Here is a 12,884-nt window from a genome sequence, read left to right on the forward strand (position 1 = left end):
TTTCAGCTACACAGCCTCAGTGGCATACATGCACGTACCCGCCCCAACAGGCTGACCGATGGGTGACTGGGGTTAGGACGACAAACCACAGGACCCATTCTCAGACACATGCGAGTGACCTACTGCTTGTATTGCCTGGTATTTCTCAAGGCAGGCTTTATTGCTGCTTTCAGTCTGAATTCTGAAAGCACCAGGCCTACCAAAGCTACCTTACTAATGGTTAAAACCCGGAAGCCACACAGAGCCGTCAGCTCAAACATCCATGCACTGGGGAGATGGGGGTTGCTTCATGCTGGGTTTGACTTACTCATAAGCATTTCCTGATTTCTGTTTCTCAGCCACGAGTGCATGCTTGGCGTTGTACGCTTGGTATGGTGCTTTCTGAATCTGGACGATATGTGCACGCGCATCTTCAATGACTTGCACTTGCCATTTTACACATTAGCTAGAACTACAAACATAGCCTGCAAAATATTTCAGGAAACAAGAAAACAACCTGTGTGCCCAGTGTTTACTCAGTAGCTAGAAACCATTTTAGGAAGGAGAGGATCATTATTGTGTCACTGACAACGCAAACTCTAAAGAAACTGCTGCATTTTTTAAAACGTCAAAAAATGACAATTTCTAAATAGTAAGTGCTTCTGAAGCCTAGACTAAATATTTGTCCATGGGTCACTTCAGGGGAAAAACAAGAAAGTCTTGTAAAATATCTTGAAGTTTTTTTTAAGTTGAATTTACACAGACCTCTAATCTGGCACCATGCAGCCACTTCATTCCCCTTACCTGACCTTAGCCACAAAAAGAGCGCAGTTACAGCAACAAACAGCCTTTAAAGCTGAATCTATTCTTAAAGAAAGTAGGTAAAAGCCAAAGATGACATCCTCTCATCTTTGTATAGATATCAGAATAGACTGGTAGGATGCTGTGCAAGGGGTCTGGGAAGATGAGATGGAAGCTGTGCGGGTGAGCAGGGACCCTTGGGGGCAGAGCTGGAAAATGCAGACGGTGGCCTTGGGAGCAAAGGCCTCACCCTGGGGAGGGAAAAGTGACTTGTGCTGCCCTGGGCTTGATGAGGATGATGGAGCAAGTCGAGTTCAGCTGGTCTGTAAACAACTACCAGCCATGTCTGCTTTTCTAGCATGGTCTCAGCTGGGCAGGCTCACGGTTGCAAAGAGTGACATTAATAAAACTATCCATCCTGCAAACAGTACATAGTGGGTTCAACCAAAATTTTACTGGAAGCTTAGAAGCTTATGTAAACACCACTTGTGTGCATGCATGCAAGAGAGATGGAGGGAGTCACTGCACTGTAGTCCATGGAAAATTTACTCTAAAAAAAGATGCTCCCAATTTTTGGGATCAGATGGTCTTCATAGCAAATGTAGAAAACAGCTCTGACAGCTACATTCTCTATGCAGGAGTAATAGAACTGGTTAGCAGTAAAATCAGACCAGAGCAGTTTCCTCCTCCTGTCCAAGCTGGACAAATAAAGGAGATGCAGAGATCCACTCATGGTCTGTGAGGCTCAGGGCATTTTGCAGAACACAATGAATGTCGGTGAATTGATTTTCAAAACTATTTTTATGTACTTCAAAAGTAAAGTTTTCTTTTTAGTTGACTTCTGTTTTTTAAGACTACATAAGACTTTCTTTTTTTTTTTTTCTCAGTGAATATTTAGAACCAAAGAGAAAACTAATGCCTGTTCATCAGATCATACTCTGACACTAAAGACTTAGATTACTATCGTTAATTGCATGAAATTGCACAAACTATGTGGTCCATTTTCACTTAAACACTAAAATGTAGATGTATGAAGTCCTAGACCTGTAGAATAAGCAAAGAATATTTTTGAAAGGGGCTCAACTTCTTCAGAAATCCCTGAATCAAAGAACAACTGACAACAATGTTAGCATTACCTGTAAATAAACTTTCCAAAAATAACACTTGATTTCTAGAGAGTACTTAGCAATAAGTCAGCACCTTGCACGACAGTCCTCATATGTGTTGTCCTCCTTCAGATATGCAGTAAATATCTCTCTTTTTCTAACTATCCTATGGCTACTTATGTTTTCATGAGTTACAGATATTTTTCATGCTACTTATCTGACGAAATCATGTGCCTGTATTTCCACTGGGGATTTATCCATAAACGTTAGCATTGTTCATGCATGATCACCTTAAACTCAACTCTCCCAATGACACAAGTTTTGGAAATTTATAAACATTTCCTTGACATCAACCACCCTCCTAATCAGTTAGCTATCAAGTCATTTGCCCACACGCACACCAATGATGTAAATGAAAGCAAGATCCAGTCAACCACACTGAGCCCAATCAACAATCTACAATCAATTAAAACTAATCAGATTATATAATTAGTCTCACAAAAGCGACTTTCCAGTAAATAATAAAAGTCCATGTACAGAAAACATGGCTCTAGCTGTGGTATAGGAATTCTGTTTCTGAATAAGGCCCCGCTTTCGAGGCCTTTGCAGCTGCCGTGGGAGCTAACCCCACCTGGAGATCTGCAGCAGGCTGGCGATTGAAGGAGAGATCAGCTCCTGGTTTGATAGCAAGAAGTGCCCACAGGCCAACAATTTAACATGCTCCAATTATGAAGTAGTGGGTAGAAGGACACGGGTCACAAGCCACAAAAGTAAAGCCAAGTGTGCTTGTGTTTCCTAGGGGCAAAACAAGCTATTGAGAAATACACCCACAGAACAACATGACACAGTGACCCCATCACATCTTGCGGATAAAAAGAACAGAAAAAAAAAAAAAAAAGACCAGATTCCCCTGAAAACTCAACTTACATGTATATCCTATACATTATAAAAGCCAGCTACTTTGCAGGAAGCACCAAGCACTGCCTGCAGGCAGGCTACTGATTTATTGCTGCTGCTCGGGCTTAGTTTTAGGTCCAACTCTGCTTTCCTGTAAGGCTTCAGCCACTTCTAGTGAGCACTAAACACACACAGTCAGGATTTGCACAATAATGATAAAAATCCCTCCTAACCAGCATTTAAAAGCAGCATTGCGTACATCCTAACAAGTTTTGTGAGCTGTCAGGGTTAGATGCTTTCAACACCTGCATTAGTCTTCATTCTCAGGACCTGTGACTACGAAGTTTAAGCTCTAAAAAATCTGTGTAGATTGCAAAAGACTAACATGAATTAAAGGACTCATGAGTTAACTCAATTTATCATGACGAAACCAAATAATTACCCTTATTAAGGGTAAAGGGGCGTACAGCCTCTTAAATGTTTAGTCATGGGACTTCCTAAAACTTCACATTTCTTCACTGAACACCAAGATGGTGTTGTGTTTTTTTAAACTCTCAAGAATGTTATGTTTTTCAGGTGTGGTCCTACTGAATTTTGGAGTCAGCTTCAAGGAAACAAAAGGAGACTCAAGCATCTTAATAGGTACCTAACACCAAGTAAGTTTTCAGTGGGAACTGAAACGTACCCTGAACGCAATGTTTCAGTTCAGCACACTGAAGTGCTTACACAGACCCATGTAATTCTGTTGGAAAATCCCAAGAGTTATCTGGGGACTCTTTGAAAGCTGACAACTTCTGAAAATTTAGCAGCATTTGAGAGTTAACTTCAAAACCTTTCTAGCCCTTAGCATCTTTGACTTTATGATAATAGCTCAGGGCAGCTGGAACTACAGTATAAAGTAGCCGTGTCAAAAAGATCCACTTCCATATAAAACATACAGCCAAAGTGGCAGCTAGTCATGAGCAAAACCCAAGCACTTTACTGCTAGACCAACCACAGGCAGTCCTAAACATTCAGTTACAAAATTCTACAATTGCAGAGATATTTTCTTTCTTAAGAAAGCAAATGAGAAATATCTTCAGTGTATTATCACCAATTCTTTGCTACATTAGCATGAAGAACAGCCTCCAAAAAACCCCTCACTGTACACACAATCTAATTTGATACACAAAACTACAGAAGAAAAATGGACAGCTGTTATGAAGAAAAGCCTCCATTTTCTCCAAATCATTCTTAAGGAAACCATTAAATATTTGAAATCTAAAGTAGTGTCTCAAGGGAATACATTGAAAACCAATACTTGCCTTAGTCTTCTCAACAGTGTTTCACCTAAAACTTTTCTACAGTTTCAGTTTTAGCTGAGAAAGCTTAGGCGCAAAATGAGTTAGTGTGACCCACCCAGTGCCACACATGGGAGTTTCAAAAGGTGCAGTCTTGGCTCAGTGCTATCAGTGGCAAAGCCACTGTTTACCTCCATGGGGTAGAACCTTGCTCCAGCCTTCCACCAAGGGCTCTGGATCTTCCTTCGCTTGCTCACTGCACTGTAGGAAAGTGACTTTCTCCTGCTTCTGGCCTCCAAATGCACAAATTGAACATAGCAGATCGTAAGACCTGAAGTCACAGAGAACAACTTTCTACTCCAGAAGCACCGTTACTGATTTTCACAGAGCTACCAAGCATGCATTACCAGGCGTCTCAGAGAGCATCACATAATGCTGCTATCAGTACCTGATCGACAACGTGATGCTACAAAGCAGATTCCCTGATGTAAACTCTTGAGCTCTCCACACTTCAGTCGTAAAGTAATTGTTCTCTGATGTTTAGTACCTCGTCATACAGGTTGATACAATTCCTACAAACAAACCAAGGAATAAATCCTGTTCTCTCCTATTTGTATTTGACCTGTAATTTCATAACAATTTTGTAAAAGAGATGGAGGGACGGGAGGCATACTCACGCAGCTCAGCCTGTGAATTTCTCCTCGGTTCACTCGCCTCATGGTCTTTCTCTTCTTCCGCAGTTCACTGGGCTCCCTTCTGAAAACTCTCCCTCGAAAGCTCATTGTATCAGTAGGAATTCAAGCAGCAAATAAATCGCTCTTTAAAAACTGCGATCCTTCAACCTCTGCTTCAGCATAACAAATGAAAGCTACGTATACTGTTCAAGAGGGAAGTATGTCTAAAACTTACATGCTGTATCCACAGTAACTGAACAGAAAGAAGAAAGCCGGCAATAACTCATTTCTTCCTGTGAATAATGCTCTATTAAGGCGGCAGTGTCTCATTAAACCATAAATACACCCGCCCCCCGTCTCTCATGCAAATCAAAACAGGAAGTCTTACAACTGAATGTCTATCTTTGCCTCAAAAACCATTGCATCCTTTCCCCTCATCACCTTCCCTGATTCGAAAGCCGAAATGGCTGCACGCCTCCCTCACACGCACATACGTCCCCAAGCTAAGAAGTTACTCAAAAATCAGGGATCTCCAGCTGAGCAGGGCAATGGCAGGCCCCAGCACAGCAGCCCCAGTGCTGCTCAGGCCCAGCCAGCTCTGCTGCCGGGCTGAGGTAACAGTTCCCCTTTCGCGGGGCGCCAAGGGGAAGCACCCCGTAAACTTATAAATCTGCAGAAAGCTGAAAAATGGGAAATAAAGCCATTCATGTGCTGATGTTGAAAATACATTTTGACCTGTAAAACCTGGTCATAGGCCTGTCAACTGCCAGCCAGGAATAATCACTGCCTGTTTCTGCCTGGTGAGGCGGCGCCGCCAGCTCGCTGGGGTACACCAGGTGGGCTGGCAGCCCCTGCCACCCCCAGCCAGCCCTGGGACCCCCATGGAGAGCCGGAGCAGTCCCCATCCTGCTGCCCCTGGTGGGGATCAGGAGTAGAAGGGGAGCAGGACATGCGGCCAGCCCCTTCGTTGTTCTGGTGGGTGACTCGGCAGGCTCACAGGGCACAAGCGTCTCTCAGACCTGAACAAATCCCCTCAGTGCCCACACGTGCACGTGCTCGCACTGCCCCTTCTATACTCCTTTGTTCTGGCTCATGGTTCATCCTGCTGTAGTAGAAAACCTGCATTTCCCTATGCAGACAGTATTTATGTAGTGTCCTCTAGGTTTGTAGTTAATATCGGTGTGCGTAGCCAAGAGAATCGTTAGTTTTTCGGCTCTTTCACTCAGGATGTTTTGCACACTGAGCTATGAACATCATATTCATAGCTTGTCTCAGTGAATTGGTCTGAGATCTGCACATTTTTGTTTTGTTGTTTCTCCCTTTTTATTGAGCAAATAATTCTGAATTCCATGAACCCTTTCTGGCATTTGTCAGCATTACTAACATCTGATCCAAAGGAACAAACCTCTTAAAAATTTCCACTTGATCATTCCATATGCAGGCTTCCTGTACTAGGAGCCCAGGCACACTGAGCACAGCATCTACGGCCTGCTCACTACAAACACGCATCACTCGGATGAGCTTGCCCTTGTCTTCTACAGTTAAAATATAACGCCGCATGAGCTTCACAAATTAAACAAACAAACAAGACCCCTATCTCAACAATAGCTTCATAACTCAGCTTTGTGTTTGAGATCACCTCCTTTAAATGGAAATTTACCAGCCTGCTGTGTGACTGCTTGAGACAGATTTCACTGTACTCCTACTTAGCGTGAAAAGCATCCGCATCTGGCACTAGAAAACAGAAAAGGCAACAGAAGTTCTTTGCCAAGATATGCAGACATTTCAAGTGGCTACCAATATAGAACCACAACACTACCCAAGTTGGAATCACCCTGGTTTTCTCCCCAACCACCACACTATCTTTACCGAGTCCCGAGAGCCTCTCACATAACATAGTGAACACAGCTGCCAAGACAAAAGGTCCTTGCCAGAAGTTAAATTTAACGCTGGATCCATCAGCCCTGCTGACTTAACTTTAAGCAGATATCAGTTCCTCTCAGAGGCTCCTTAGCGTATCGACTCGTTTCTGTAACTCGAGCACACAGAGCCATCTCCAGAGCTGCTTGTCCCAGCTGCCAGCAGCATTGCCCAAGCGCAGGCCGACAGGCACCACTTAGTGAGTGGACCTGGAAAAGACAGCTCCTTAAACCAAAACCATGCAGCCTAACGCGTTACTGTATGAAAGGCAAGATGGTTCCCTGCACCGTCAGCTTCTGCAGCCTGCATAAAGCCTGCAAAAACTACTCCTCAAGTTTGGCTTAGGACACTACTCTTAGGACTTTACTTCAGCTCCATCAGAAACCTTAACCTCCGCACACACGGCAGGGGAAGGCTGTCTCCTATGCCTCTTGCCTCCAGCAATGCTGAGGAGCCCTTCCAGGGCATCCTCTCCCCCCAGTTAAGTTCCCACTACTTTGTGAAAATTTGATGAACTGGTGTTATTCCCAAATAATACAAAGACTGGGCTTAGGTTCGGGTTTCCAGTTGGTCTTTATCCGGTTGACTCCACCAAGCGTCTTTGTCCAATGGACTTTCAATCCTCATGTTATTAAAACTTATTTATTGTCATTCCTCTGACAGCCTGATTTTCAGACTCAATGCTAAAGGCACCGAGCTCTGTATTTTCTCAGCACCGCTTAAAGGTTGAAGCAAGCAAATAACAAATAAGCTATAGCATTCACACAGAGATATAAGCAGAACTGACAGTAGACAACTGCAAATACAGATGTCACTTTCTTAGATCTGTTTTGGATGCATATCATATCCCTCTGTACTTGTAATGGGGAATAACATCTAATAATGCTCTGTCCTGTAGTAAAAGTACAAAGCAAACTTGACCAGCATCAGTGCAACTGTAAATATTGCTCATTTTTCCTTAAAGACTTCTGTATCTCTTTAACTAGCATTATCAGGTCATTTAAGATAATCATAAAATCAGTTAATATAAATAAAATTCCTGTGCTGATTTTAAATCCAGAATGATTATGTGTAAGGTAAAAGTATTAACCATATCCCAGGTTAACCCAGGAAAAGGGGTATTGGGCCACAGGAAATCCACAAGCCTTGTTTTGCTTTTGCGAAGTCCTGCATCCAATTCATACAGCCAAAATAAGGACACTGAAGCACTTAAAAGGTAACATATGTAAGGCAGTCAGTTCAGGGTTTAATTGCTGTCTGTGTTGAATATTTTCATCTGTTCCCAGCATTTTGAAGAAACTCGTTAATATCTAGCTAGGCAAAATAATAACATTTGATAAGTCTAATCCTTTTAAGGAATAGCTATACATTCCTTTTGCTTCATAACCAGTAGCATTCAGCTTTCTAACAGGGGTCACAAATTCTTTAGTAATTCTTTTCTTCTCTTTTCCTACGTTTCTTTCAGATCTTCTGTCCAACTTAATTTATTTCTCTCTTAAATCTCTGCACTGGCATGCTTCATTGACTTCAGCCTGAATCTATGATATACAGCAATATGTAAAAATGTACTGCTGGACAAAACTAATCCACTGCTACAGTATGTCATTCAATCACTGGAAAATGAATTTCACTAGTGCTTAGCAAGCAGCCCTACGAAGATATGAAAAATCAGTCCCTAAAGTACATATCTTCAACCGACATAAAAGATGCTTCTAAACAGGTTAAACATTCAAGTTGCTGAATATTTCACTTGCAAATACTGAATTCACAATACTGTCCTCCTAAATAATATAATCTACCTTCTCCACCGAGATCAAAACAAAGCTTCAATTCATGCAAAGATCAAATTCATAGCAAGTGTCAAGGAATGATTGCTTCCCTCCTGCTCAGTATTTCTGTCTGGGAGGAATGCTGACATGCACAAACATTGTGCAAGTCAAAAACACAGTCTTGGCTTATTCCCATGTAAACATAAAGAACTGCACACCCATGGTCATATTGCAGACACAGAGACTTTTCTCTATTACAACTACTACAGCTCTAAAAAAGGCACACATGGAGAATCAAATGAGAAAGCACAACCTAAAGAAAGAGTAGGAGAGCTCAATCAGAAAGGAATAAGAGAAATACAGAAGAGCAGGTACAACAAGAGGTCATGCTTGAGCAGGCTTAGGCACTATCAAGCATGCATCAAGATTGAAGCCCATCAGAGAGGAAAAAAATTCACCACCCCCACAGTGGCTGAAGAAAAAACAAGGGATGACAGCAAAACCAAGGCCTAGCCCCTGTCATGGAAACAGAAACAATTCTGCACTGTGTGATCACGATGTTAGCACACTTCCACAGTGGGCAGCTCTCAACTCAGGTACCAGGGAGAAGGCAGAAAATGTGGTACCCTGAAAAGGGTCACAACAGGCTCTCTATCCTTTTTTACTTACTCCACATAGCCTTCCAGCTTCCTTGTTATACCCCAGGGATGTGGGTTGCAGGAGCTGCAAAACCTGGAGGTTTTGCTAGCACACTCAACTACTAAGGCCAATAATGAGGAGATTAATGCTCTTATACCCTACAGCTTGCAGGCAGTGTCAGCAGATAAGCTATATTAAGACATCCTGATGCCACTTTTCATATATTCATCACCTGGCATTGATTTTCAATCCCCTGGTAAGCCCACCATCACTGTCAGCCGCACCTTGAACAGTGCAGCAGGGCAATATCACTAGAAGTTACGCATCTGGATGATGAAGCAAGCTGGATCAGATAGAATCTGTGATCTTCTTGGTGGCCCAAGCACTTGCTAGGAAATTGGTTGCAATGAGTGACTCCACATTTTCAGATGTGACTGCCAAAAATCCACTAATGGGACTGTGAGTGAGGTGCTAATGACTGTACACCACCCATTCATCTCACCCACGTCTTCCAGACGTCAAGAGCAGCATGTATTCTTTAGTGGCTTGTGAATGCATGTAGCCTGAACTTCCTTAAAGCTCCGTATTGGAAAGGCAAAGCATACTACAACTGCAGAATCAGAAACAAGTTTTCTTATTTATTACTAGCACCTACCAGAGAATGCAGAAAGCTTAGTTATCTCCATTCCAAGACTTCTGCCATTAATGACTGAAAGACAAACTCTCTCTCTCTATCAAGAAGAGATTGTCTTTCTTTTGGAATGAAATGTTCAGTATTGATCCACGTTTTGAGACTCCTTTAAAAAAAGGGGAGGGGGAGAGAAGGAAAAAGGGATATAAAAATCAAAGTAATTCAACCAGAAAAGCAAATTATTTTTTCTTTTTTAAGGGAAAAAAACACATATGATGCAACCTTTTTCAAAGTCACTCTGGTACTGAATCAGCCGGAAGAGAAATAGTGTTTTTTGTTATTTTCTTTTTGAGAAACCTGACTCCACCTACAAACTAGTAACTTAGGCTAAGGCATCAGCCTCCACATATAACCACACTGTGCAAAGTCATTGCAGTAGCTGATACTTGCATTCTGCCTACAAATCCAAAAAGCTCTCTCTCTGAGCAGACAAAGGGCTGGAAATCCATCATGGTAAAAACGACATCAGCACACAAGGTGAGCTCTCTGAGGCAGGATGACAATGACCCTGCATAAATACCCATGAAAACAAGTCTCTTCTATTTCTCAGAGCTCCGCTAACAGACCCTTCCAGAAAACAGTCCCCGATGCCAGCAGCTCCAGCTACATCAGTCCATTTCTTTCCTTCCCAGGATGACAGCACAGCCATTCCTCTGTGCCTTCACCTTCGCTCCATGCCCTAGCTATTGGCGCACCTCATGTGAAACAAATCTGTGAGAGGCTTCTGTATCTGCATGTCCCAGGTGAAGGATACGACACACCCTCTGGTTGAGCTGGTGGTGCCACGAGCTGGATCGCCAGTCTTTGTGCACTGCCAGGGTCAATGGGGTTCATTTGGGGCTTTAAGCATCCCTGGGGGTGTTAGGAGAAAGGCCCTGGGGAGGGCATTTGGGCAATGTGGTGTCACATACAGCACTCAAGGGCCCTTCCAGCTCACGTATTTCATCACCTCCACACAGCCTCGTAAGTACTCACAAGAGCTTGCTGATAACAGCTATGCTCCAAAAGCCACCTGCTACCCCTTCGCTCGTTTTACAACTCCCAAATGTCTCACTATCATCTCATTTCAGAAGCAGGCTCAACTGAGCAAGCAGCAGTCCCTACCTCTCCAAAAACATGGGAACATTGCTAAATGTGCACCCCCGTTGCTGCTTTTGCCTTGCCATGATAACATTTCTACCGTTCAAGAAAACACTCTCAACAGCAACATCGTTCCAGCAGCTTCCCAAGGTGGAAAAACAGCTGCACTCAGCAGAAAACCAGTCTCATGGGTCCCATGCTTGCTGCCATTCCTTCTGCGCCCTTTCAGGGCTTGGGATGGCAGCTGCTTGGTGAAGCAGGACGAGCTGGGCGTGCTGTGCCGCCGTGCTGCCAGCCGGCCCCCTTCGCAGGCGTGAGTTCCTCCAGCAGCACCGAGCACATCAAGCTTCTGTTCCAGGCATCTTTGCACAGGTTGAATAGAAACACGGCTATACGTACTCGCTTTAGCGAACAAAATGCTTCTTTTTACATCAGCAATCAGGCTGGAAGAATAAACTTTCCATTAGCAATGTTGTCCTGCTGATGCGTACAAAAACCAAATATGCAATTACTTTAATTTCTTCTTTAGTTTGATCCACTGGGAAATTTCAAACAAACATTATCCTTTTGTTTTCATCTACTTGGACTGGAATCAGCCCTTGATAACAAAACACATAGTGATGAAGGGCCATAAAAGGCCATTAAATAATTTAATCATCTAAATTTACTATCTTCAGACATGTTGCGGCTGCCCTGTTTTTTGGCTTCCATTGCGTGCTTTTCTGATTGTAATTCTAGTATCTGCTATTCATGTCCATCCTACATTGCAGCAATGATTTTTCATTTTATTTACCAAGAAAAGCTCAGCTTCAGCAACATCTGGTTTACAAAGAGAGTCCACATTTCCACCCAATTTTCCAGCTGGAATAGCTGAAGCAAAAGGAGGTCAGGCAGCTCATTTACTCAAGGTCACAAACATCATCTATAGTGCCATAAATACATGTGTACACGTATATACACACAAAAATAACATATCCTATGATATTCTCCTTTTTTTTTCTAAGTACTAAAATACTCTTCCCTCCATGCAAGCTGACAGTACAACCATTATGTTTGATTTTACACACTTAGAGCATATACTCAACTTCATAAGCTCCTGTAACCTCTCTTCTACTGCCTGTAGGTGTCTTAAGCAACTTGAGCTCTTGCTTTTATGTTTCATCATTTAGATCCTATTGTCAAAAGGTAAATAATGGCATTTTTGAAGAGAGGAAAATTTCAAAGTACAGATAAGCAAGATTACTCACTTATTTCAGTGAGAAGAAGGAATGCAACATAAAATCCTGCAAGTCAAATGGACATTAGTTCACTTTGGTAGTGGAAAAGAGAAAAAGACATCTTGCATCCTTTTGACATTCCTTTTCTCTTACCTGATCTCCTACAACAGTAAAACTGTGAAGTCTAAGAGTTACAGCACACAATAACGTATTTCTCACTCTGACATAATTGTCTGTACTTCCAGACAACTCTTTCACTTTCCCAGTCTCTGTTTCTAATTTCTAAACTAAAAACTGCTAATCTTCATACATACTCATAACAAATGTGAAATCTTCAGTATTACCAAAATAAGAAGACAAAAATTCTGGGAAAAAACAGGCGGGGCAGTGGTTGGGATCCCAGAACAAGCCCTGTGGTTTGTGAAAGCCTGTGTGAAGTAATCAACACTGAAGATAACCCCAACCTTGGCAAAAGGAAACATAACATACTCCATTGAGTTCTACTCCTTCAATTATCCCAACCTCGCAGCTACAAACAGTTGAGGGATGTGCAGGGTCCAGATGCACAGGCATGCTACCACGCATCAGCTGGCTCAGAGGAAAGGTCCATGCACGTGGCCAGCAGGCTGCAATAAATGCCCAGTAATTCATGTGAGCAGGCAATGGAATTGACACACTTGCAGGTAAGAGGCAAGACAATGAATGGTAGAATATTATTTCAGTAGCAAGCAAAGTATCGAATGTTCATCTAGATGCCATGCTAAATTGCAGTTTCTGTGAGCATGACCATACTGAGAAGGATGAAAATTCATTTAACTCAGCTTTCTGGAC

At 42.6% G+C, this 12,884-nt stretch overlaps 1 protein-coding gene across 16 annotated transcripts in view; it reads right to left on the minus strand.

Moving 5' to 3' along the window:
* DOCK10 (dedicator of cytokinesis 10) overlaps window positions 1–12,884 on the minus strand; it is a 148,026-nt gene that overhangs the window by 101,277 nt on the left and 33,865 nt on the right. The window contains exon 1 of one of the 16 annotated variants that reach the window (XM_068691439.1): window positions 4,741–5,176. The exons of 12 other annotated variants lie outside the window; for them this stretch is intronic. In XM_068691439.1, coding sequence (XP_068547540.1) covers window positions 4,741–4,845 — 105 coding nt within the window. In that variant the 5' untranslated portion in view covers window positions 4,846–5,176. Of the gene's footprint in view, window positions 1–4,254; window positions 4,276–4,740; window positions 5,177–12,884 lie in introns of those variants that run through there. 3 more of the 16 variants (XM_068691438.1, XM_068691445.1, XM_068691443.1) reach the window with 3 other exon arrangements.

Source organism: Anas acuta, chromosome 9 (assembly GCF_963932015.1).
Source record: "Anas acuta chromosome 9, bAnaAcu1.1, whole genome shotgun sequence".
NCBI classification, from domain to species: Eukaryota; Metazoa; Chordata; class Aves; order Anseriformes; family Anatidae; genus Anas; species Anas acuta.